Source organism: Saccopteryx bilineata, chromosome 4, assembly GCF_036850765.1.
Source record: "Saccopteryx bilineata isolate mSacBil1 chromosome 4, mSacBil1_pri_phased_curated, whole genome shotgun sequence".
Lineage (NCBI taxonomy): Eukaryota > Metazoa > Chordata > Mammalia > Chiroptera > Emballonuridae > Saccopteryx > Saccopteryx bilineata.
Window position 1 is genome coordinate 55,147,555 of NC_089493.1, and position 27,939 is coordinate 55,175,493.

General features: G+C 42.4%; 1 protein-coding gene and 1 pseudogene across 3 annotated transcripts in view; one reads left to right on the forward strand and one right to left on the reverse strand.

The window, feature by feature from the left end:
• ZNF609 (zinc finger protein 609) overlaps positions 1-27,939 on the reverse strand; it is a 287,347-nt gene that overhangs the window by 231,168 nt on the left and 28,240 nt on the right. Inside the window, exons 2-3 of one of the 3 annotated variants that reach the window (XM_066273988.1) lie at positions 19,723-19,863; positions 18,034-18,906 (exon numbers count right to left, since the gene is read on the reverse strand). The exons of 1 other annotated variant lie outside the window; for it this stretch is intronic. In XM_066273988.1, coding sequence (XP_066130085.1) covers positions 18,034-18,780 — 747 coding nt within the window. In that variant the 5' untranslated portion in view covers positions 18,781-18,906; positions 19,723-19,863. The remainder of the gene's footprint in view (positions 1-18,033; positions 18,907-19,722; positions 19,864-27,939) is intronic. One more of the 3 variants, XM_066273987.1, reaches the window with a different exon arrangement.
• Positions 11,488-12,006, forward strand: LOC136334153 (calmodulin-like; annotated as a pseudogene).

Here is a 27,939-nt window from a genome sequence, read left to right on the forward strand (position 1 = left end):
ACATGAAAAGATGTTCAACATCACCAGTCATTAGGGAAATGCAAATCAAAACTACAGTGGACCTGTTAGAGGGAATATTATCAAAAAGACAAGAAATAACAATTGTTGGCAAAGATGTGAAGAAAAGGGAACTCTTGTGCACTGTTGGTGGGAATGTAAACTGGTGTAGCCATTATGACAAACAGTACGGAGGTTCCTTAAAAAATTAAAAACAGCCCTGGCCTGATAGCTCGGTGGGTTAGAGCATCATCCAGAAGTGCAGAGGTTCAATCCCTAGGCAGGGCATATACAGGAACAGATTAATGTTCCCATTTCTCTCTCTAAAATCAATAAAAAAAAAGAAAACTAGATAGAAGGTGATGGAGGGCAATCTGACTTTGGGTGATGGGTATGCAACATAATTGAATGACAAGATAACCTGGACATGTTTTATTTGAATATATGTACCCTGATTTATTGATGTCACCCCATTAAAATTAATAAAAATTTATTTATTAAAAGAAAAAGGAACATATGATCCAGTAATTCCACTTTTGGATATTTATGCAAAAAATGCTAATTCAAAAATATATATGTTCATAACAGCATTATTTTTTGTTTATTTTTAGTGAGGAGAGAGACAGTGAAATAGAGAAAGAGAGAGAGATAGAAGGGGGAGGGGCAGGATGCATCAACTCCCATATGTATTTTGACAGGACAAGCCCAGGGTTTTGAACCAGTGACCTCAGCATTCCATGTTGATGCTTTATCCACAGCACCACCACTGGTCAGGCCATTAGAGCATTATTTACAATAGCCAAGATATGGAAACAACCTAAATATCTACTGATAGATGAATGAATAAAGAAAATGTAGAACATACATACAATGAAATACTACTCAACCATAAAAAAGAATGGAATCTTGCCATCTGCAACAATATAGATGAACTCTTTCTTTCTTTTTTCTTAACATGGATGAACCTTGAAGGCATTACAGTAAATGAAATAAGTCAGACAGAAAAAGATAAATGCCATATGATCTCATTTATATATGGAATCTAAAACAAACAAACAAATAAACAAACCAAATTCATGGATACAGAGACTAGACTGGTGGTTGCCTGAGGTAAGGGGTGGGGGATGGACAATATGGGTAAAGGGGGTCAATATGGGTAAAGGGAGTAAATCATGGAGATGTAATATACAGCATGGTGACTATAATTAATAATACTGTACTGCACATTTGAAAGTAGCTAGGAAAGTGGATCTTGAAAGTTCTTATCACAAGAAAAATGTTTATATATGGTAACAGATGTTAAATAAATTACTGAGGTAATCATTTTGCTATATACAAATATCAAACCATTGTGTTGTACACCAGAAACTAATATTATGTTATGTCAGTTATACCTCAATTAAAAGGAATAAAGAGGTCATGAAAGCAGGTCTGGCTCATCTAAACACAATCTAGTATTTGCCATTAGGTCTGGAACCCAGAGATCTCAAATTTAAAAAACAGTTACAAGAGTATTTTTCAGGCACATAGTTAAATTGTACTCTCTCAATAAACAACATGTTAAGTTGAAAACTGACCACCTCCAAAAATCTAAGAATTATCTTTTTATTTCCTGCAGCTAATGATAAATTCACAAAAAGAAGTATCTCAATCCTTACTTTTCTCCTGATTGTTCATACTACCTGTAGGGATTCTAATCCCTTCATCAGGCTAAAGTCTATAATTGTCAAGGATTGGGGGGGGGGGGGGCTTTGTAACCTAAAATAAAAAGAGCCATGATTCTTCAACCTGAAATCAGCCCTATACCAAAAGGAGTCCAACAAACCGTTCCAAAGTAACAAATCAATTAAACAATACAACCCAAAACCTCAATGGCTCCAAATGCTCCGAATCAATCTCTCCTCAAGCCTTCCTGGAAATCAGTAGGAGTGAAAATACTAGCTATCATAAACTCCATTATTTTCAAAAACCTCCACAGGTTTAACTCTTCAAAGTCTCTAAGGATATCCCTTTCTCCTTAATTTCACAATAACCCTATCTATACCTCATAGCTATTGTGATAACACTGTATCAGCAACAGCTAACATTATTGAGTACAGTATTTTCCACATGCTAGGCACTATGTTGAATGCTTACCCTTCTTTATCTCAACTAATCCTCACAATAACCCTATGAGGTCAGTACTGTTATTCATTTCCACATTACAGGTGAGAGGCTTAGAGAGTTAAATAATTTGAGTGTCTCTTCTGCTCTCAAAGTTCCAAACCCTTAGATATTCCTTCCAATTTTAGGCTCTTGTCATTTTGTTCACACACACACAAAAAAGACATATGAATAGCACTCAGGAAAAAAAAAATCATACCTACAGTCCAAAGTTACCTTTATCCTTAAAGTTTTTGGTACATGTGATCTTGATTATTAAAACGGAAGGGTGCTCTACAATAGTGGACCTCAAACTTTAGTGTGTATCATGATCAACGGAAAAGTTAATATTAAAACACATTGCTAGGCCTCAATCCTAGAGCTTCTGATTTGGGGACCTAGGATGGGAACTGAATTTCTAACAAGCTCCCAGGCACTGCTGATGCTGAGGCTAATACAGGCACTGCTTATGAGAAGGTAAAGGAAGTAATCCACTCTCACCTTAGCAATCAGCTTCTCATGTGAAAACACTTCTCTACAGAGTACTTCCAATAAGAGAGACACTTAGGATTTAAAAACACCTCCTGACTCTGAAAGCTAAAAGATAACTTCCTCCCAGCCCCTACTTCACAAAGGCTCCAATATCACCAAGGCAGTGAAAATTCAGAAAAAGGAAAATTAAGAACAGAATGATGGTAAACTCTGCTCAAGAAGCTCTTACACCCACATTTCACATCTTCAGCCTGAAAAGTGTTTCCTTTGGCTCTCTTAGGGCAAGAGAAATACCAACAGAAAAAGGAAGTAGATTGTTCTTTAATACTTAAAAAAGTGAGGACAGGCTCTGAAAATATAATAGAATTTTACCCTATAAACAGAAAATCTCAAAATGTTATAAATTCCTCTTGTCTTTCTCTCCTTTGTCACATTATCCTGCATCGCAAAAGAGCTACATATTTTATCCAAGACAGACTTAAAGTCTATACTTTCTTAGGTGGCTTAAGCATTGATTATGTCAATGTCAGAGAAGGACGACTTTAAGGAATAGGATTTGTTAAAAATCCTCAGCCAGCCTGGGAAGCTTCTTACTTGGGTGGGTGCTCTCAACCATGACTAAACTGTACCGAGAAATATATTTTAAAATATTAATATGGGCTAGCACCTTCCCGATGCTAATCCTTCCAGGCCTATCCCAATGGCACAACTAGGAAATTAATTGAAGAGAAAAGCAATCTTCCCCCTGCTCTTGACTTTCAGATGTTCCTCCTATATAGCTATGCCATGCAAAGACTCATTGTACACACACACACACACACACCACAGAGAACATGTGCACACACACAAATAACTCGGCAGGAATCAAAAATCAAAGCCTAACCCCATGGTTTTTAAGTGAGCAAGTCCAATTTCCTTCTTTGTAGACCTTGACACATGCTGGCTGGGAGCCGTCTGGATTTTTTTTTCCCCTTGTTTCTGCACCAGAAGGCTCTGCACTGCAGGTCAGGGAATGATAAGGAAATGAATAGTGTAATTTCCAAGGCCTCTGAACACGGCCCTGTCAGCAGCTCTGGAGGCAGGTTACTCAAGCATGGCTTGAAGAGTAAAAACCACAGAGAGGAGGGTTCAGCCAGCCAGCAGTGGCAGGATCTCAGCTGTGTGTGTTACTGCCACCTCCAGCCTAAAAGCCCAAGCCCTGCTGCCTCCTTGGATGAGCTCTGCAGGTAAAAGCTCTCATACCCAAATGGCAAAAATACAAGTTCACACTGGGGGAGGAAGATTAAGGGCTAGGACTTAGATTTTCCATGCACTCTTATGTAGAAACAGAAATATTTAGCACTCTCCCAGCATACATGAGACTGTACATACTGGCAAACCCAGAGCAACAGCTATCCAACATACCCAGCCCCACATCAGTGATATGGCCAGAAACGAAACTCAATTCATATGAAATCTGAAATTCAACAGGCTACTTCAATATCCTTTGAAGCCAATTTTGGTACCCCCTACTCACACACACAACATAAATATCAGGGGCTTTAGAACACATCATCAGTATGCATACTTTCCAACCCAGACTTGAAACTTCTTCTGAGTATAGTACTGAAAGGCTTAAATAACATGTTTATCTACACACACTGGGCTTCCTGTATAGGTGGAAATGTTATTATACCTCAGCCTAGGGTGGACTTAGACATGTTTCAATACAAATAATGTTTTTCTTCTTTTCTGATATTTATTGAATGCTTCCCAAGTGCCAAGCAGGATTCAAGTGTTTTATATTTATTAACTAACTTAATCTCATAACAATACTACATAGGAACTACCGTTTTCCTCATTTTGCAGATAAAAAAAACTGAGGCAGATCTTGAGTAACTTGCTCAAAATCACTAAGTTAATACGTGGTAAAACTGGAATACAAAACCCAGATAATCCGGCTCCATCAGAGTTTACACTCTTTTCTTTTGAGAGACAGAGAGAGAGTCAGAGAGAGAAACAGACAGACAGGATGGGAGAGAGATGAGAAGCATCAATTCTTCGTTGCAGCACTTTAGTTGTTCGTTGATTGCTTTCTCATATGTGCCTTGATGGGGGGGTGCAGAGGGGCTACAGCAGAGTGAGTGACCCCTTGCTCAAGCCAGTGACCTTGAGCTCAAGCCAGCGACCTTGGGTTTCAAACCAGTGACCTTTGGGCTCAAGCTAGTGATGATGGGGTCATGTCTATGATCCCACGGTCAAGTCAGTGACCCCATGCTCAAGCTGGTGACATTGGTGTTTCAAACTTGGGTCCTTCATGTCCCAGTCCAACACTCTACCCACTGTGCCACCACCTGGTCAGGCCAGAATTTACACTCTTAACCATTAAGTCAAACACAAGAGTTGATGAAAAATTTAAGTGGCTACCAATGCCCACCTTATAAAGAAAATTCACAATAGTTCTCAATTATTAAAGTATATAGTAATGAGGATGGCTCTGTGGCCTCTGCCTCAGGTGCTAGAATGGCTCTGGTCGCAACAGAGTGACACCCCAGATGGGCAGAGCATCGCCCCCTGGTGGGTGTGCTGGGTGGATCCTGGTTGGGCGCATGCGGGAGTCTGTCTGACTGCCTCCCCGTTTCCAACTTCAGAAAAAAAAAATACCAAAAAATACCAAACAAACAAACAATAAATAAATAATAAAGTATATAATAATTACGTGGAGAGTCTTCTGGAAGCAGATTGTGGGGCCCTACCCCTAAAATGTATTTAGTAGATCTGGGGTGGTAGCCAAGACTCCTCATTTTTGACATGCAGGTAATATGAAGCACATGGTTTTATTGGCCACACTTTTAGGTACTCCACTATAGATGGTAAACTGTAAGCTCCTCAAAGAGCAGGAACAATCGCTGTTTTACTTGCCAATGTATACCCAGCACCAAACACAATAGCTGGAATCTAAAATGTACTCAATTAGTCTGACCAGGTGGTAGCACAGTGGATAGAGGGTCAGGCTGGTACATGGATGACCCAGATTTGAAACCCCGGGGTCACCAGCTTGAGGGCGCAGGCTCATCTGGCTTGAGCATGGGCTCACCAGCTTGAGCACAGGGTCACTAGCTTGAGCATGGGATTATACACATGACCCGATGGTCGCTGGCTTGAAGCCCAAAGTCAATGACTTGAGCCCAAGGTTGCTGTCTTGAGCAAGGGGTCACTCACTCCACTGCAGCCCCCCAGTCAAGGCACATATAAGAAAGCAATCAATGAACAACTAAGGAGACTAAGGAGCCACAACGAAGAATTGATGCTTCTCATTTCTCTCCCTTCCTGTCTGTCTGTCTCTATCTGTCCCTGCCTCTCTCTGTCATTGTCACACACCAAAAAAGCACTCAATTAATGTACTGAATGAATGAAAGGTAATAATGGTATCCAATAGTCTGTCAGCTCCTTACAAAACAGTTAGGTTAGTATCCACAATACTTTTAGGGTCTGCCAATTAGTGGTATGTCCAAGAAGCACCAGGGCAATTTTTTTTTCTTACCTGCAATTGCCAAATAAAGAAGAACTGGCAATGCCTCAATGATTACAATAAAAATTTGACTGAATGCAATATTCGAGAACACACACATACACACACTCTCAAGAAGCCAATTTCCAAGTAGCAGTTTTAAAGTAACTTTCCCCTTTATATGTAATAGGATAGGTTCAATGTCAGGTTTAAGTGGTGTTCTTTGCAAACATGATCATCTTACCAAAAAAAAAAAAAATCTAAACTCAAAGATTCTTTTATTGTCTACAATGTTAAAATCAGTATGAAAAACAAATGAAAGTAGTCTTGTACCATACACAAAAATTAACTGAAAATGGATCATAAACCTAAATATAAGACCTTAAACAATAAATTACATAAAAGAAAACATAGATAACTAAACTTACAGGCCTTGATCTTAAGATAAGATTTTTATAAATTTGACCTAAAAAACAAGGAAAGTAAGAGAAAATAAATGATGGTACTATATTAAACCAAAAAGTTTCTTCACAGCAAAAGAAACTGTCAACAGCCCTGGCCGGTTGGCTCAGCGGTAGAGCGTCGGCCTAGTGTGTGGAGGACCCGGGTTCAATTCCCGCCAGGGCACAGAGGAGAAGCGCCCATTTGTTTCTCCATCCCTCCGCCGCGCTTTCCTCTCTGTCTCTCTCTTCCCCTCCCGCAGCCAAGGCTCCATTGGAGCAAAGATGGCCCGGGCGCTGGGGATGGCTCTGTGGCCTCTGCCTCAGGCGCTAGAGTGGCTCTGGTCGCAACATGGCGACGCCCAGGATGGGCAGAGCGTCGCCCCTGGTGGGCGTGCCGGGTGGATCCCGGTCGGGCGCATGCGGGAGTCTGTCTGACTGTCTCTCCCTGTTTCCAGCTTCAGAAAAATGGAAAAAAAAAAAAAAAAAAAAAAAAGAAACACTTAAAAAAAAAACAAAACTGTCAACAAGCCAAAAAAGCAACCAAACAAATGCAAGTTATTTGTAAACAACCTCTGATAAGGGGTTAATATCCATAATAATATATAAAGAACTCATACAATTAAACAACAAAAATACAACAATAATAAACAATCCAATTAAAATATGGGCAGCCTGATCAGGTGGTGGCCAAGTGGACAGAGCATTGACCTGGGAGGCTTAAGATCCAGGTTTCAAACCCCAAAGTCACCAGCTTGAGTGCGAGCTCATCTGGTTTGAGCACAGGCTCACCAACTTGAGCACGGAGCCACTGGCTCAGCTAGAGCCCCGCTCTGGTCAAGGCACATATGAGAAAGCCACCAATGGACAACTAAAGTGCTGCAACTATGAGTTAATGCTTCTTATCTCTCTCCCTTCCTGTCCGTCTGTCCCTCTCCATCTCTCTCACTAAAAAAAGAGGACCTGAACATATACTTCTCCCAAGAAGAAAAGCAAATGGCCATCAGATACAGGATTGGACAAAAGTAGGTTTACAGCTGTTGGTATGGAAAACACAATAATTAAATAATAATACAAGAATAAACTCTGTTGCATGTGCTCACACCTCACCCTGAATAAGAAAAAATCCTCAACTCTACTAGCCATTAGGGAAATGCAAATCAAAACCACAATGAGATACCACCTCACATCTGTTAGAATGGCTATTATCAATAAGACAAAGGAATATTACAGAGGTTGTAGAGAAAAAAGAAACCCGCATTAACTTCTAGTATAAATGTAAACTGGTACAGCCACTATGGAAAAGAGTATGATTTCAAAAAAAATTTTTTTTTCTTAAGTGAGAAGCAAGGGAGGCAGAAAGATAGACTCCCGAATGTGCCCACTGGGATCCACCCAGCAAGATCCCTACCAGGCAATGTGATGCACATCTGGGACTGTTGCTCCTTTACTCAGCAACGGAGCTCTTTTAGCACCTGAGGCAAGGTGGGAAGCAGATGGGTGCTTCTCCTGTGTACCTTGACTAGGAATTGAACCCAGGATTTCCACATGCCAGGCTGACACTCTACCATGGAGCCAACAGCCAGGGCAGGTTTCAAAAATTAAGAGAATAGTTACCGGCCCTGGCCAATTGGCTCAGTGGTAGAGCGTCGGCCTGGCGTGCAGAAGTCCCGGGTTCAATTCCCAGCCAGGGCACACAGAAGAAGCTCCCATCTGCTTCTCCACCCCTCCCCCTCTCCTTCCTCTCTGTCTCTCTCTTCCCCTCCCGCAGCCAAGGCTCCATTGGAGCAAAGATGGCCCGGGTGCTGGGGATGGCTCCTTGGCCTCTGCCCCAGGCACTAGAGTGGCTCTGGTTGCGGCAGAGCAACACCCCGGAGGGGCAGAGCGTCGTCCCCTGGTGGGCGTGCCGGGTGGATCCCGGTCGGGCGCATGCGGGAGTCTGACTGTCTCTCCCCGTTTCCAGCTTCAGAAAAATACAAAAAAAAAAAAAAAAAAAAAAAAAAGAGAGAATAGTTACCGTATGATCCAGCAAAATCTCTTATGAGTATCTACCCCAAAATTTGCCCATAGTTTAAATGGATTGTTTATTGTTGTTGTATTTCTGTTGTTGAATTGTATGAGTTCTTTATATACAGCGTGTCCATAAAGTCATGGTGCACTTTTGACCGGTCACAGGAAAGCAACAAAAGACGATAGAAATGTGAAATCTGCACCAAATAAAAGGAAAACCCTCCCAGTTCCTGTAGATGATGTGGCAGCATGTGCATATGTGCAGATGAAGATGTAACACTGTGTATACAGAGGAGCAGCCCATGATCATGCCAGTCGAGATGTGGATGGTACAGAGGAAAGTTCAGTGTGTTCTGTGGCTCGCTAAATTCAAATCCGTGACCAAAGTGCAACGTGAATATCGGCGCGTTTATAACGAAGCGCCACCACATAGGAATAACATTACTCGGTGGGATAAGCAATTGAAGGAAACCGGCAGTTTGGTGGAGAAACCCTGTTCTGGTAGGCCATCAGTCAGTGACGGGTCTGTAGAGGTTATACAGGATAGCTACCTAAGGAGCCCTAAAAAATCTGTGCGTGAGCCCACATCGAACTGCACTGAATAGGTATGAAACTGGGCGAGTTTTCCTTTTCTTTGGTGCAGATTTCACATTTCTATCTTTTGTTGCTTTCCTGTGACTGGTCAAAAGCGTACCATGACTTTACAGACACACTGTATTATGGATATTAACCCCTTATCAGAGGTGTTGTTTACAAACAACTTAACTTGCATTTGGTTGGTTGCTTTTTTGTCTTGTTGACAGTTTCTTTTGCTGTGAAGAAGCTTTTTGGTTTAATATAGTCCTATCATTTATTTTCTCTTTTACTTTCCTTGTCTTTTAGGTCAAATTTATAAAAATCTTCTCTTAAGATCAAGGCCCATAAGTTTAGTTACCTATGTTTTCTTCTATGAAACACTTATTCATAAAGATGTATGTACCCCTATGTTCACTGCAGTATTATTCACGGTGGCCCAGACATGGAAATAACCAAAGTGTCCTTCAATAGCCAATTGGAATAAAAAAGATGTGGTACATATATGAAATAGAATACTCAGCCACAAGAAAAGATGAAACACTGCCATTTTTGACAACATAAATAGATCCTGAGAATGTCATGTTAAGCAAAATAAGTCAGAGAGAAAAAGGTAAGAACCATATGATTTCATTAATTTTTGGATCTAAAAATGAAAGCAACAAATAAACATGTAAGAAATAAACAAACAGGCCCTGGCTGGTTGGCTCAATGGTAGAGCATCGGCCTGGCGTACAGGAGTCCCAGGTTTGATTTCCGGCCAGGGCACACAGGAGAAGCGCCCATCTGCTTCTCCACCCCTCCCCCTCTCCTTCCTCCCTGTCTCTCTCTTCCCCTCCCGCAGCTGAGGCTCCATTGGAGCAAAGATGGCCTCGGCGCTGAGGATAGCTCTGTGGCCTCTGCCTCAGGCGCTAGAGTGGCTCTGGATGCAACAGAGCGACGCCCAGGATGGGCAGAGCATTGCCCCCTGGTGGGCGTGCCGGGTGGATCCCGGTCGGGCGCATGCGGGAGTCTGTCTGACTGCCTCCCAGTTTCCAGCTACAGAAAAATGAAAAAAAAAAAAAAAGAAACAAACAAACAAAAACTCACAGACACAGACAACAGTGTGGTGGTTACAGAGGCAAAGGTGGGTGGGGAGGTAGTAAATTTATGGTAAAGGGGGTAAAATATATGGGGATGGAAGGTGATTTGACTTTGGATGGTAAATAGACAATGCAATATGCAGAGGATGTATTATAGAACTGTACACTTGAAACCTACATAATTTTATTAACCAATGTAACTCAAATAAATTTAATTAAAAAATAAAAGTCTGACCTATGGCACAGTGGATAAAGTGTCGACCTGGAATGCTGAGGTTGTGGGTTTAAAACCCAGAACTTGCCCAGTCAAGGCACATATGAGAAGCAATTACTATGAGCTGATGCTTCCCGCTTCTCCCTCTTCTCTCTTTCTCCCCATCCTTTCTCTAAAATCAATAAACAAAATCTTTTTAAAAAAATAAATAAAAACCTGACCAGGCAGTGATGCCGTGGATAGAGTATCAGACAGAGATGTGGAGGACCCAGGAATGTAATCCTGAGGTAGCCACCTTAAGCACAGGCTCATCTGACTTGAGTATGGGCTCACCAGCTTGAGCACGGGGTTGCTGGCTTGAGCATGGAATCATAGACGTGACCCAATGGTCGCTAGCTTGAGCCCAAGGTCTCTGGCTTGAGCAAGGGGTCACTCTCTCTGCTGTAACCCCTGGTCAAGGCACATATGAGAAAGCAATCAGTGAACAAATGAGGTTCCTCAATGAAGAATTGATGCTTCTCATCTCTCTCCCTTCTTGTCTGTCTGTCCCTATCTGTCCCTCTCTCTGATTCTCTGTCTCAGTCACTCACAAAAAAAGTAAAAAAGGAAGTAGTCTTAGGAGTATCTGGACATTTACATCCAAATGTTTCTGGGGTAGTCTTTTTTTTGTTTTTAAATTGATTTTTAGAGAGAGAGGAAGTGAGAGAGGCAAAGAGAGAGAGAAACAGTGATTTGTTGTTCTACCTATGCATGCCATCATTGGTTAATTCTTGTATGTGCCCTGACTAGGGATCAAACCTGAAACCTTGGCATGTCAGGATGACGCTCTAACCAAATGAACTACCCAGCCAGGACTCTAACATAGTCTTTAAAGTGGGAAAATGGAGAATCCCTCATAACGGTTAAAAAATTATAAAGAATCCTGGAGTAACAACATGACACGAGAAAGTAAAGAGGTGCAGGTGCCAGAGGCATTCCCACCATCATACACCCTGTGCAGGTGCAACCACCCTTGATCATTCTGCTCTTCTTCCCTTTATTGGCACCATGGCTGATCAGCTGATGGAAAAACAGATTGCTGAATCAAAAAACCTCACTCCTACTTGACAAAGATGGCGATGACAAAGATGGCAACTTCATAACAAAGGAAGTTGGCACTGTCATGAGGTTGCTGGGTCAGAACCCAACAGAAGCTGAATTACAGTATATGATGAATGAAGTGGATGCAGATGGTAATAGCACCATTGACTTCCCAGAATTTTTTACTATGATGGCTAAAAAAAATGAAAGATAGTGAAGAATTCTGCAAGGCATTCCAAGTCTTTGACAAAGATGGCAATGGTTACATCAGTGTGGCAGAACTACGTCATGTCATGACAAACTTGGAAGAAAAAACTAACAGATGAAGAAGTAGATGAAATGATCAGAGAAGCAGATATTGATGGAGGTGTACAAGTCAACTATGAAGAATTCGTACAGATAATGACTGCAAAATGAAGACCTACTTTCAACTTTTTCCCTCTTCAAGAAGAATCAAATTAAATCTTTTACTTTCCTCTTGCAAAAAAAAAAATCATTTACTCATTCTGAATTTGCATAGCAAAATTGAATGTCAAAAGTACACACACAATCTACATGTATTGGTTGGTGGGCCTGTACCATAAATATCAAGTTACACATCGGTTTCACAATATAAATCCTCATACAACCTTAATGACAAGAAAGCACTTAGTGGACTCCTTGCAGTTCCACCTGCTAATGTTTAATGCACTGTTTGGGCTGGCCAGTCTTCATGCATGCAACTTGATAATTAAGCAGAGTCAGGCATTTGTATTAAAAATGAAAAAAACAAATTCAAAACCTATTCAAGTGGGTTCTAGTTTAGTTTGTTAGTATAAATTGTTATAGCTGGTTTACTGAAAGCAAACACATTTAAAATTGGTTTACTTCAGGATGTGTGTAGAAAAATGGGTGAAGAATAAACTGTCTAGGATGTATCCCCACTAGTAGGATGGTTCTCTTGTACTTCTATGTGCCCCGACTTGTGGTGATGATGACACACCCTGGTTGAATGTCCATGTGTATTAGTTTAGCATTTTCTACATTGTGCTAGGAGCAAAATGGATGTTGAGCTGTCACCACTCACACAAATTTTTAAAAAGAAACTTTTACTGCCCTGGCCTATTGACTCTGTGGTAGAGTGTCAGCCAGGCATGTGGATGTCCAGGGTTCAATTCTTGGCCAGGGCACACAGAAGAAGTGCCCATCTGCTTCTCCATCCCTCCCCCTCTTGCTTCTCTTCTCTCTCTTCTCCTCTTCTGCAGCCATGCTTAACTGGAATGAGTTGGCCCTGGGCACTGAGGATGGCTCCATGGCCTCCGCCTCAGGCACTAAAAACTGGCTCCGGACACAACAGAGCAAGGGCCCCAGATGGGCAGAGCATCACCCCCTAGTGGGCTTGCTGGATGGATCCGGGCTGGGGTGCATGAGAGAGTCTGTCTCTGCCTCCCCTCTTCTTACTAAAAAAAAATTTTTTTAAAGAAAAGAAGGGGGGATGCATTTGGGGCGGAAATACAATATGTAAACACAATAAATTAAAATCAATTAAAAAAAAGAGACTTGTACAAAGGGAACATCTTTGACCTTTATATTTTTAAAACCTTCTGAACTTGCAACCAGCAGAGGTAGACTGTGGCTATGGACTTTAGCACAAGCATCAACACTGCTGTTCAAGAAATTACAATTTACGTCCATTCCAAGTTGTAAATACTAATCTTTTATGTTTTTCCAATAACAAGACCACTAACTTAAAACAAAAAACAAACAAACAAACAAAAAAAGAATGCTCACTTGGTTGGAGCATTGTCCTCATATTCCAAGGTTGCAGGTTCAATCCCCAGTCAGAGCACGTACATGAATCAATCAATGAATGCATAAATAAGAGGAACAACAAACTGATGCTTTTCTCTCTCTCTCTCTCAAATCAATAATAATAAACGAAGATTGTGGCCTGACCAGACGGTGGCACAGTATATAGAGTGCCGGACTGGGATGCGGAGGACCCAGGTTCGAGACCCCGAGGTTGCCAGCTTGAACGCGGGCTCATCTGGCTTGAGCAAAGCTCACTCACCAGCTTGGACCCAAGGTCACTGGCTTGAGCAAGGGGTTACTCGGTCTGCTGAAGGCCCGCAGTCAAGGCACATATGAGAAAGCAATCAATGAACAACTAAGGTATCGCAACGGAAAACTGATGATTGATGCTTCTCATCTCTCTCAGTTTCTGTCTGCCTGCCCCTATCTATCCCCCTCTCTGGCTCTCTCTCTGTCGCTGTAAAAAAAAAAAAAAAGAAGAAGAAGAAGATTGTGGTACCAAAAAACCTGGTTTCTTTGTGTGGCTTTGCCACCAACTACCTGGGAGCCCAGGTAAGTCACATGACATCCCTGGTCTTGGTTTCCTCTTCTATAAAATGAGGAGGTTGGACAAGATAATCTTTCCCTTGGCCCTCCTTGAATTACAACACGCAGGTGGAAAACAGAGTTGCTGAGGAAAATATAAATTAGGTTCAGGTTCTACTATACTTAGAGACTACATTTCTGTTCCACATAAATACAAACTTTTAAATTTTTTCCATGAAGGAAAATGCTTGAAGGCATTTGGCTTCAGGAAGCAAGGCTGACTGCTTTGCCATTACTAACTGAGAAAGAACAGCTAGAGAAGGAGGAAGGTGTAAAGAGAGAAAGCCTGTGTCAGAAGGAATAAAAGAGACCTGACCTTGGTTGGGCAATGACGGATTGCAACATGACAGAATTAAGCTGGAAGGCATAAACTAGGGCAGGAAAACAAAACCAAGGGCAAAGGAAGATGCTCTTAGAACAAAGGATATGAGAGCAAGCATGATCAGAACGCAGGACAGCTAAGCATTTACTTCATGATTTTCTTTGTATCCTAAGTAACAGGGGAAGCGGTAAATAGTATATATGCAGCATTCTGAGAGCAGCAGAAGCAGAGTGTTTCTACCTAGCAAGAGCAAAAGCAGCAGCTAAGGAGGTGAGAGGAGCTTCTGGCTGCAACCTTCTATATCCTTTAGCCAGCAGAGCCACTAGTTTTTTTTATATGACTTGAAAAAAAAAAGAGTCTCACTTAAACTCCTAGTTTAAGCTTTGACTTGTCTACGGGACAAGAGTCAATACAGATAGATCGCTGCCTTCTGTGGTTTGTAAATTTCTTTTTACTTGCCTGTCACAGTGGCAATGAAAGCACTCAGCTTGGAACATTCAGACAGGCACCTTTACTCCTTCCTACTTCCCCTTCCATTCCTAATTTAACTATCTATCAATCAAACTGCAGGCAAGAGCCAGAAGGCTCAATCTTGTTTATTCCTCAATAATCTCCCCATCCCCATCTCTTCAGCTGGCAGGAAGTATGAAGCAGGAGTGTTCAATAACAATTCAGGTCAGCAGCAGTTGCTAAGAGCCATCTCTGGACTCTCCTAGGACTTGAGGAAACAGCATAGTGAGCCCTTCCAGAGCAAGATACGATGGAGCCAAACGGGGATCCCACGAAGGAAAACCCACATCCTTGGCTATCAGAAAAATTCCCTCAGTCACAACCTAAGACACCTACTTTGATGACAGAGAAGGTCCTGAGATCATTTGAATATTCAAATTGCCTCATTAGTTAGTGGTAGGCATGTGACAATTTTATCCTACACCACAAACTCTATTTGTCTTCTCTCCTATTTCCGGAGTGGGGGTGGGGGTCCGCTCCTGTCAAGACACTTTCCAAGTATTATGAGGTTTCTTTCTTTATAACAGTTCCCAGCTCAGCGTATGTAATCCCTAGATTATAACAAAATATGTTTTGCTATTTTGGTTCTCTGTTGGTTGTCCCCACATGGAAGGGACATTCCAAACCAATTAAGAAATAGGCAAGTCCACATCTGAAGTTTTCAGAGACTTAGCTCATAAGTTATCATACTAATAATCAAACACTGACTGAACACCTATTATGCCCCAAACCCTGGAGTACTTGTTTCTCAAAAGCTGCAAGATTCCTAGTCTTCTTTTCCTTAACTCCAGTCTTTTCCTCCTCCCATTCCAGAATCACTCTCTCCCTGCAGTGTTTTCATCTCCTAGCAACATTCAAACATTTATTTAAATAATTATTTCAATGGTTCTTTATGTAAAAGCACCCTCAGAACCAGACTATTCAAAAGGGTTGAAGGAATAGGGAAAGGAACTGAGAAAGCAGGTTTGTGCTTACAGTAACACTCAACTGCATAACAAATGTTCTGCTTTAAAAGTAATTCCCGGCAATTTTCTCTCTTCCAAAACCTGAAGCACAGTCTCTCTCCCTTTTCTTTTTCATTCTACTGCCCCATTCACAATCTCCTTGGAAGACAAGGAAGCTATCTTAATATAGGACAAACTCCCTCCCGGGCCACCAAGGTGTATTCTTAGATGAATGGACTGCATCTTTCAGCCCAATTATAATCTGGAGGAGAGCCTCCCAACCAGTCTCTGCACTTATCAGAGAAAACAGGTTCCATTGCTTCTCTGTTGGAGATTATTATGAACATTTAGAATTAAATCCAACAGAAGCTAAGCATCAATCCTTTCACCTGTAGAAGATTGCCGCACTGAGGAAAGAGTTCCTAACAGAAAGGAAAATGAAGGCCACTCAGAAGTGAACACTTTTCAGTACCAGAAGAACAATGATTATGAACATGAATATATTGCAAGTTTACTTAAGCCAGATGTAGGGAATAGTCTAATGGGCCTGGAGCAGAAGAACTCCTGGTACTCCTAGGCCTCTTCAAAACAGTATTATCACCTGACCAGGCGGTGGCGCAGTGGATAGAGTGTTGGACTGGGATGAGGAAGGACCCAGGTTTGAGACCCTGAGGTCACCAGCTTGAGCGCGGGCTCATCTGCTTTGAGCAAAGCTCACCAGCTTGGACCTGAGGTAGTTGGCTCGAGCAAGGGGTTTCTCGGGCTGCTATAGCCCCCCCCTCCCCCGTCAAGGCACATATGGGAAAGTAATCAATGAACAACTAAGGTGTCGTAACAAAGAACTGATGATTGATGCTTCTCATCTCTCTCTATTCCTGTCTGTCCCTATCTATCCCTCTCTGACTCTCTCTCTCTGTCTCTGTTAAAAACAAAAACAAAAATAGTATTATCCATATGTACCCCAGAGAAAATGGTAACTCACAGCCAGCACAGGATGAGCCCTGCCAGCAACCAGCTGGAACTTAACTCTGCTGAGGTGGACTATAGCATCTGCCACCTAAACATAGGCAGTTTCTCTGGCAGCTGCCACTGGTAAAAAGGAATGAACCACCGTGTTATTAGTGGAAGAAAATTCATATCCCTGTAACCAGGGAAGCCCAGATGTTGCTAAAAGCTGCAGATGTGCCAGAAGCAAAGACCAAAATATCTACAGCAAAAAAGCACAAGCTACCACTGGAATTCAGGTACTGAGAGGGCACCACCACTCAAACATACACATCTACCCTCGATTTATTAACACTTACATATGGTAATAGGTATTCCCTGTTGCAGCTGGTATAATTATAGAAAAATCAATTTATACTGCATCTGCTGGGATCAGCTGAAAGCACAGGGTGAGTAGAACAGAGAGCAGAAAATCAGGAGCCAGTGAACAGCTCATCCTCAGGCCAGCTGTTCTGCAGGAAATTTTAAGCTGCCAAGGTTTAAGGCAGCCTGAGCTGACCTAGACTCACACCTACTCTGCTCCAGCCCTGCAAGCTCCATTTCCTGAGACATGAACTGAGATCATCTTCCCAGAAGAGAGCCCCTCCTGGGGCTACAGGCACTTGTCCTTCCAAGTCAAAGAGAAGGCATGGTATCATCATTAGACTGTTTGGCAGATGTTAAACCACCAGGAGACTGATTCCCAATAGTTGAGGGAGATACCTGGCCAAGAATTATATCGTTAGTGGCCAAAAAAATCTCTTTCAAGGCTAACCTTTCACAGCCACAACACTAACTCATAAGGCCTGATTAAGTACTTCATAGTATAGCCAGTACCTCCGCTTATGTACCAGCCCACGTTATGCACCTTTGCTCTTTGGTACCCACCAATACAATACCTAGTAGACATCATGCTATGGAATTTAAAATTTTTCTCCTCCAGAGACCCAGCAGCACCTTTTATCCCATTAAGGACAGAACTCAACCAAAAGCCTAGTAAGTTTATCAACTTATTATCAATGAATCTGAGAATGAAATGCCTGTCAAGCTGAGAACCACAAAAAGGTTGATGTTTGAGGTGGAACAAAAAACAAAGTGGGAGGTTCTCAACAAGACTTAGAAAATTTATTTTACAAGTAGCTGCCTCCAACAACAAATATTCTTCTTGAAAATGTCCAAGCCTCCTATTAATAAATCTGTAGGGAATCCCCTGATTTGAAACAAAACCATATTATCATTACCAACTGCTATGACCTTATAATTGGTCATTACCCACAAACTAATGAGCATCCCACACAGTGCACATAGCATTTGGTGGTTGGTTAGTCCAGGGCAGTTCTGACTGGCAGTGGACAGCCAGATCTGGCCACCGCTTACCTTTTCAGCCTTGACTTTCTTTAGCGGGCGACACTCATTCTCCCCTTCCTCTGGCTCCGGCTTAGCTCCCAAAGGATTGAGCGCTGCCCCAGGCTCAATAGCTATACTCCCAAGTGGCTCCACAGCTCCTGTATCCACCCCTGCACTTCCATCATACTGACCACCCCGTGCTCCCAAGGGGACTGGCTGAAGGACCCCAGGATCCTTTTCTGAACAAGTCCCCACTCCTTCGCTTCTCTCCTTCTTGCTCTTAGATGAGCTGTTCTCCTTCTCCTTTTTGGAGCCGGCTACACTGCGGGACGCCTTAGCCGCCTTCTCAGAGCCCTTGGGAGCAATAGCAGCAACCAGGCTTCCTGCATTGGCACCATCTCCTGAGCGTCCCTGCACCTCTTTCTTGCTAGCTGCCCCCTCACTTGGAGTGAACAGGGAAGTCCCTGGAGTGGGTTTGCTAGTGTCTTTGCCACTCTTATTCCTTTTGGATTTTGATTTGCCTTCCTTCCCTTGAGGACCTGGCACTGGGGTCACAAACTTGATGTTGTCTGGTAGTGTGGCCACAGCATTGGGAGCTGGTATCCCCACCTCCTTTGAGCCTGACATTTCCAGTTTCTGCTGGTCCTTCTCCAGATCGGCGTCCAGGTCAATGATGAGATTCCCTACTCCAATGTCCCATTCATCCCCACTGTCGTATGTCTCAACCGGGTTTGCATCCACTCCTTTCCCTCCGGAGGCTCCACTGCTCAAGGACATCTTAGAGTCAACGTCCCACCTCAAGATTCAAGGCTCTTCCTTGCCCCAGCTTTCCTATTTTCAGCTTCAGCTATGTTCTCAGACCTGCCACATTGGTCAGTACATGCCCAGTGGACAACATCATTGCTGGAAAAAGAAAATTTAAAGAGCTGTTAAAGGAAACAATACAGGCAAGGAGTCAGCCTGAAATAAACTCCCACACAAAACAGACCCTTTCCTAGGGGGCTATCACATCATAACAGACAAGACAAACAAGTTCAACTGTATTTCTAACAGTCACACTGAACCAGAGAAAAGTTAATTCCCACTTCATCTCCCCAGGGAAGAGTACAGTATTTCCAATTGCCCAGAGATTCTGTGGTAAGTCTTAACTAGAAGTCCTCTAGTTTCCCCTCCCCAAGAGACTTTATTTCTACTACCACTGCCAGCTGGCAATCTTACCTCAATCAATACAAGCCCCAGCATATCACAGATTCAAGTTCTAGCACAATTTTATTACTCACACCCCCTTTTTCTACTTTCTACTGCTTTAGTTATCAGGACTCAGAACATGGACTAGCAAAGGCTTTTAAAGCTCTCTCCTAACAGGGAATGTTCTTACTAAAAGTAATAAAGATTCTTTGTTATTTTCCTATTGGGGGTGAGGTATCTAATTATGAGTAAATACAAATAAAAAAGCAAGCAGAAGAGGGAAAAATAAATCAGGACAGGAGACAAAAACTAAAACTAAAAGAGATATTCTCAGTGAGAAGCCTCAATTAATCAATTTAAGTTCAGTTAAATCAGCCTTATTAAACTCTAGATTTCAAATTATATCCCAATAGCAGAATTCAATATGGCCTTTCCACCACCCACTAAAGTACCTGTGAAAATACACTGTACACAAACCAAAAAAAAAAAAAAAGGTTTTACCCTATCAATAACTGAACTACTAGGCCTGACCTGTGGTGGTGCAGTGGATCAAGCGTCGACCTGGAATGCTGAGGTCGCTGGTTCAAAACCCTGGGCTTGCCCGGTCAAGGCACAAATGGGAGTTGATGCTTCCTGCTCCTCCCCCCTTCTCTCTTTCTTTCTCTCTCTTCTCTAAAATGAATAAATAAAAATAATTAAAAAATAAATAAATAAATAACTGAACTACTAAAACAACTGAAAACCTAACACCAGAATGTGGGATAACTCTCTACAATCTTGTATAAGATTGATGGCACTGTATTGGCCTCACCACATGAAATGCATTGGCTAAAGAGGTGGTGGGAGGGAGTAAAAAAGGCAATTTATAGCTCTCCAGTTCCTTAACTCATGAGACCTGAGGACTTTTGTGTCCGTAAAGTCATGGTGCACTTTTGACCGGTCACAGGAAAGCAGCAAAAGGTGGTAGAAATGTGAAATCTGCACCAAATAAAAGGAAAACCCTCCTAGTTTCTGTAGGATGATGTGGCAGCATATGTACATGCACAGATGATGACGTAACACCGTGTATACAGCGGAGCAGCCCACGGCCATGCCAGTCGAGATGTGGACGGTACAGAGGAAAGTTCAGTGTGTTCTGTGGCTCGCTAAATTCAAATCCGTGACCAAAGTGCAACGTGAATATCGGCGCGTTTATAACAAAGCGCCACCACATAGGAATAACATTACTTGGTGGGATAAGCAGTTGAAGGAAACTGGCAGTTTGGTGGAGAAACCCCGTTCTGGTAGGCCATCAGTCAGTGACTTGTCTGTAGAGGCTATACGGGATAGCTACCTAAGGAACCCTAAAAAATCTGTGCATGAGCCCACATTGAACTGCACTGGATAGGTATGAAACTGGGCGAGTTTTCCTTTTCTTTGGTGCAGATTTCACATTTCTATCTTCTTTTGTTGCTTTCCTGTGACCGGTCAAAAGTGCACCATGACTTTATGGACACACTGTATACCATCCCAGTAGTACTTTATGATAAAGCCAGAGTTCTACTCTTGCTCACTGCCCTGTCCACCATCTTTCTATATCCATTTAGAAAATAATTCTCATAACAGAGCAGGAAGAGCAAACCAGTGGTGGCACAATGAATTCTACTAAGTGGATTTTTAATGGGTAAATGCTACAGATAGGACAGAGACCATACAAATTGTACTTTTTCACCTTCTCTCTCAGGACAGTGTCAAAGAGCCAGAGTGCAGTTACAAGAGAAGATGTCACCTAGGAGAGCAGAGCTGTACCAAGTGAATGCCTGCTAGCAATAGGGATTTAAAAAGAAAAGTGTGTACATTAATCCACCATTTAACTATAGATCTGAGAAGAAAATAATCCTTTACCCAAGTAAAGCTTAGTGCCAACAGTAAGCAAACACTGCTGGCATCAAGTCTACATAGATCTTATTTCATAGAAGGATGAGCAAAAAGTGTGCCTGTGGTAGGGGAACACAATGTAGGTCCTATGAAAAAAATGCCACCTACAAGGTAAAGGAAACTTAATTCTTGGAGAGTCAGAGAAATCTCTCTAAAAATGATCTAGAATTCTAAAGAAATTTTAAGTAAAATGTTGGGAATTCTCAACACTACATAAGACTTAACCTTGGCCCTGGCCAGCTGGCACAGTGATAGAGCGCAGCCAGTGTGTGGACATCCGGGGTTCAATTTCCGGTCAGGGAACATGGGAGAAGCAACCATCTGCTTCTCTACTCCTCCCCCTCTCACTTATCTCTCTCTCTACCCTTCCTGCAGCCATGGCTTGATTAGAGCAGTTGGCCCTGGGCGCTGAGGATGGCTCCATGGCCTCAGCCTCAGGAACTAAGAAAAGCTCGGTTGGAGCAATGGAGCAATGGCCCCAGATGGGCAGAGTATCACCCCTAGTGGGCTTGCTAGGTGGATCCCAGTTGGGGCGCATGCAGGAGTCTGTCTCTGCCTCCTTTCCTCTCACTGAATTAAAAAAAATAACTTACCCTCTATGAAATATAGTAGTGAAGTACTTATTTGTTCATTCAGTCAAAAAAATTGGTGTTAATTGCCTACTGTGTGCCAGGCACTAAGAGCTGGGAATACAACAGCGAGTAAGACAGTGAATAAGACAGTGGAACATGGTACTTAAAATAATTCTATTATGAAGGGCAGAGAACATATCTAGAAAAGAGAATACCAACTGAATCTGCCCTATAGAGGAGTATTAAAGCATAGTTCTTACCAACATCATAATTTATGACCTCAGCAACCTTTGCAATTGTGGCTAGGCTTAGAGCATAACCATATTCATCTAAAGCAGGGGTCCCCAAACTTTTTACACAGGAGGCCAGTTCACTGTCCCTCAGACCATTGGAGGGCCGGACTATAAAAAAAATATGACAATAGCGAAGATCTGGAAACAGCCCAAGTGTCCATCAGTGGATGAGTAGATTAAAAAGCTTCGATAGCCCTGGCCAGTTGGCTCAGCAGTAGAACGTCAGCCTGGTGTGTGGGGAACCCGGGTTCAATTCCCGGCCAGGGGACATAGGAGAAGCACCCATTTGCTTCTCCACCCCCCCCTCCTTCCTCTCTGTCTCTCTCTTCCCCTCCCACAGCCAAGGCTCCATTGGAGCAAAGATGGCCCGGGCGCTGGGGATGGCTCCTTGGCCTCTGCCCCAGGCGCTACAGTGGCTCTGGTCGCAGCAGAGCAACGCCCTAGAGGGGTAGAGCATCGCCCCCTGGTGGGCAGAGCATCGCCCCTGGTGGGCGTGCCGGGTGGATCCCGGTCGGGTGCATGCGGGAGTCTGTCTGACAGTCTCTCCCCGTTTCCAGCTTCAGAAAAATACAAAAAAAAAAAAAAAGCTTCGATACATATATACTATGGAATACTACTCAGCCATAAGAAATGATGACATCAGCCTGACCAGGTGGTGGCGCAGTGGATAAAGCGTCAGACTGGGATGCGGAAGGACCCAGGTTCGAGACCCTGAGGTCGCCAGCTTGGGCGGGGGCTCATCTGGCTTGAGCAAAGAGCTCACCAGCTTGGACCCAAGGTCACTGGCTCCAGCAGTGGGTTACTCGGTCTGCTGAAGGCCAGTGGTCAAGGCACATGTGAGAAAGCAATCAATGAACAACTAAGAAGTCGCAATGCGCAATGAGAAACTGATGATTGATGCTTCTCATCTCTCTCCGTTCCTGTCTGTCTGTCCCTGTCTATCTCTGCCTCTGTAAAAAAAAAAAAAAAAAAAGAAATGATGACATCGGATCATTTACAACAACATGGATGGACCTTGATAACATTATACTGAACGAAATAAGTAAATCAGAAAAAACTAAAAACTGTATGATTCCATACAGAGGTGGGACATAAAAATGAGACTCAGAGACATGGACAAGAGTGTGGGGGTTACAGGGGGGGGAGGAGATTGAGAGGGTTGGGGGAGGGGAGGGGCACAAAGAAAACCAGTTAGAAGGTGACGGAAGACAATTGGACTTTGGGTGATGGGAATGCAGCATAATCAAATGTCAAAATAACCTAGAGATGTTTTCTCTGAACATATGTACCCTGATTTATCAATGTCACCCATTAATTAAAAAAAAACACCACTATGAACAAATCCCTATGCACACTGCACATTATCTTATTTTAAAGTAAAAAAAACAAAACGGGAACAAATACAATATTTAAAATAAAGAACAAGTAAATTTAAATCAATAAACTGACCAGTATTTTTTTTAATAATTTTATTTTTAAGGTGGCAACATTAATAAATCAGGATACATATATTCAAAGATAAATGTCCAGGTTATCTTGTCATTCAATTATGTTGCATACCCATCACCCAAAGTCAGATTGTCCTCTCTCACCTTCTATCTAGTTTTCTTTGTGCCCCTCCCCCCTCCCCCTTTCTCTCTCCCCCCTCCCCCCGTAACCACCACACTCTTATCATCAATGTCTCTTAGTCTCACTTTTATGTCCCACCTACGTATGGAATAATGCAGTTCCTGGTTTTTTCTGATTTACTTATTTCACTTCGTATAATGTTATCAAGATCCCACCATTTTGCTGTAAATGATCCGATGTCATCATTTCTTATGGCTGAGTAGTATTCCATAGTGTATATGTGCCACATCTTCTTTATCCAGTCATCTATTGACAGGCTTTTTGGTTGTTTCCATGTCCTGGCCACTGTGAACAATGCTGCAATGAACATGGGGCTGCATGTGTCTTTACGTATCAATGTTTCTGAGTTTTGGGGGTATATACCCAGTAGAGGGATTGCTGGGTCATAAGGTAATTCTATTTTCAGTTTTTTGAGGAACCACCATACTTTCTTCCATAATGGTTGTACTACTTTACATTCCCACCAACAGTGTATGAGGGTTCCTTTTTCTCCACAGTCTCTCCAACATTTGTTATTACCTGTCTTGTTAATAATAGCTATTCTAACAGGTGTGAGGTGGTATCTCATTACAGTTTTGATTTGCATTTCTCTAATAACTAAAGAAGATGAGCATCTTTTCATATATCTGTTGGCCATTTGTATTTCTTCCTGGGAGAAGTGTCTGTTCATCTGACCAGTATTTCAAAGGGAACTATGCTCCTCTCACTGACCACCAATGAAAAAGGTGCCCCTTCCGGAAGTGCAGCGAGGGCTGGATAAATGGCCTCAGGGCATGTGGCCCATGGGCCGCAGTTTGGGGACCCTTGATCTAAGGCTTACCAACTTTCCTCTAGAGCTGCACTATCATTATTGTGTGATTTAACCATTAAGATAACCCCATGTTTACATATCCTTGAAAAAAACAATAACACTTTCAAAAGACCTTCCTCTAAAAAAAAAAAAAAAAAAACCCTTCCTCTAGGAAGCAGAATGGTAATAGAAGAGAGACTCTGAGGTATATGTAAAGGAAAGAATATAAAGTACATAAAAATGTTAGTGCACAATCTGACAGTTCTTTGCTGTACTGGCTGATGTCATATGGAGACAAGAAAAAAATTCTATCTTCCTTTAGAAAGGACAAAAACTGGGCCAACCTCAGACTGCTCTGCAATATCAAATGTTAAAAGAAAATGAAAAAAATCTACAAAATTTTTTTTTAATTTTTATTTATTTATTTATTCATTTTAGAGAGGAGAGAGAGAGGGAGATAGAGAGAGACAGAGAGGAGAGAGAGAGAAGGGGGGAGGAGCTGAAAGCATCAACTCCCATATGTGCCTTGACCAGGCAAGCCCAGGGTTTTGAACCGGCGACCTCAGCATTTCCAGGTCGACGCTTTATCCACTGCGCCACCACAGGTCAGGCCTCTACAAAATTTTTAAGAGAACAAGTTGTTAATCTGGAGTCTTACACTGAATCAGGTTGTCATGTGTAAAGGCAGTAGACTTTCAGTTATGTAAGAATACATATACATCCACCTTGTTAAAATTATCTGAAGCACTCAAGTCAGTTTAGTATAGCATAAATTTGAATAATTCTTGTAATTATTTTGTTTTTGTCTAGTAAGCATGAGATATTGCCATTATTATTATTTTTTAATTGTGCTACTTCTCAAGAAGGAACTGGAGGTGAAGAGTCGGTGCTCATTTCCAGGTCAACCTCTAAAGTGAGATAGTCACTAAATGGAGGGATCTCTAGAAGAATATGTAGTCAAAGACCAGAACCATTTCATAAGAGAAAAGGTGTTATAAACTGGTATATTCTTTAGTCTGGAAAGAATATGGAGAGAAACAGCCTGGTTAGCTTTAACTATAATACAGAGGGAAACAGCCTGGTTAGCTCTAATTATATGATGATTGTAACATGGAAGAAAGAAATTTATTCTGTGATGTTAAGGGTAGAAACAGGACCAGGGAGTAGAAGTTACAGGAAGATGTTTAACTCAGGAAAAAATTTAATAACCTGAGAGTTTGAACAATGACCCACAATGCTTAATGAAGCCATAGCATTATCACTGAAAGTAGTACTGGGCAGGAAAAGCATAGTCACCTGTCAATCAAATTACATAAAGAATTCCTCTATTGCCTGACTTGTGATGGTGTAGTGGATAAAGTGTCAATCTGGAACACCAGTTTGAAACCCTGGGCTTGCACGGTAAAGACACATATGAGAAGAAACTATGAGTTGATGCTTTCTGCTCCTCTCTCCCATCTCCTCTCCACCTTGCTCTCTCCCTTCCCCCCTCTAAAATCAATAAATAAAATCTTTTTTAAAAAAGAATTCCTCTATGAATGGTAAGGGTAGTCTGAACATAACTAAAGCCTTTTCCAAATCTGTAATTCTATTAATGTAGCTATGAAAAAGTATTTTCCTCATGAGAAAAGTACCCAGAATTTCTGAATGACCAGAATGCAAGGAAAACACAGTATGAGGACTGATCTTTAGTAGTACTGATGTTCTTTACAGAACCACTGTCCTATTTTTGAGGGTGTTAAGAGTTTTCATAAATACCACTTTCAACCAGGTGACTTTTCAGAAATCTGGCTTTCCAAACCCAGCAGACTTCATAGAAACTTTGGTGGTACATTTCCAAAGACACACTGTAAAATTGCCAAGGATTCTTTAATCAGATTGGCTGCAGCAGCCAAACCACTTCCCATCTGCTCCCTACAGCATCCCGGGCTTTACACAGCTAATAATCAACTCTCTGACAGGTCATTGCAGAGATGTTTAACCCCAGGAGGTAGGGCAACTAACATGCTAGCTGGAAATGAAAAGCACTGACCTCATGTTTCCATGGCAGAGAAAGTGCAGAATCAGGAGGACCAACACCTTACAGAGAACACAAGGCACTTCCAATCTGCAAAAACTTCTGTAAATATTTTCCTCTCTCTTCTCTCCTGCTAATTATACTCCACTTCCCTACTTAGGACCACAAGACTCTGGAATTCCTTGTCAGCACCATTTGTGCCTTGTTCTTGCACCTGATCTCCTCTCTATGGGGACCAAGCTAGGTCATGACAATCATTCCCCATACCCTGTACCTATAAAGACAGAAGTTCAAATTCTAGTTTCTATTCTAGAACTCAACTCAATCTCTCAAACTCCCAGCCCACAGGCTGGTTTGTAATCACCATTTCAGGTCATTAATTGCTTTCCTAGGTAACATGCCATACATCACAACACTCAAGAATGAACAAGGCTAAAAAAGGGGGGAGGGTAGTCCTCATGTGAGGTCTCTGCCCTGGCGAGAGGACAAAAGCAGCAACTGCCCTTACTTAAGTGCAAGTAAGAATAGTACTTGTCTTTCCACTCAGATAGAGCTCTGTATCCAACCTAGAGGGTTTCAAAGACAGGATTCTCTTTAATTGCTAACTATCCACAAATAATATGGTCTAAGTAGCAAGTTGTCCAATATTGCTCTATTGTTAATTTATCTGTCATCACTTCTCCTTATGGTTTTGTTTAAAAAATTTATTTACTGATTTTAGAGAGAAAGGGAGAGAGAGAGAACAGAGATCGAACTGGCAACCTCTGCATCTCAGAATGATGCCACCACCCAAACTATCCAGCCAGATCTCCTTACAGCAGGGGTCTCAAACTCGAGGCCCGCGGGCCGCATGCGGCCCGCCGAACAATTTTGTGCGGCCCGCAGACTAATCCACGAAGTTCAAAATATTTTGGATACCCTGGCCGGTTGGCTCAGCGGTAGAGCGTCGGCCTAGCGTGCGGAGGACCCGGGTTCAATTCCCGACCAGGGCACACAGGAGAAGCGCCCATTTGCTTCTCCACCCCTCCGCCGCGCTTTCCTCTGTCTCTCTCTTCCCCTCCCGCAGCTAAGGCTCCATTGGAGCAAAGATGGCCCGGGCGCTGGGGATGGCTCTGTGGCCTCTGCCTCAGGCGCTAGAGTGGCTCTGGTCACAACATGGCGACGCCCCAGAGGGGCAGAGCATCGCCCCCTGGTGGGCAGAGCATCGCCCCATGGTGGGCGTGCCGGGTGGATCCCGGTCGGGCGCATGCGGGAGTCTGTCTGACTGTCTCTCCCCGTTTCCAGCTTCAGAAAAATGAAAAAAAAAAATAAAAAATATTTTGGATAAAATTAAGTAAGCCTAGGGGCCTACTTGTATTTTTCATTTCTCTAGCATCCTAGCTAGATATTAGCTTAGTTAACAGCAGTTGTGATGCGAACTACAGTTTCTGGTCGTTTTGTGACACTGAGTAAACTGCATGTACGATTGTGCTTGTACTGATTTTTTTTTGTTTTCAACTGCAGTGAGAAAAGTGTTGTGTAACAGTTGCC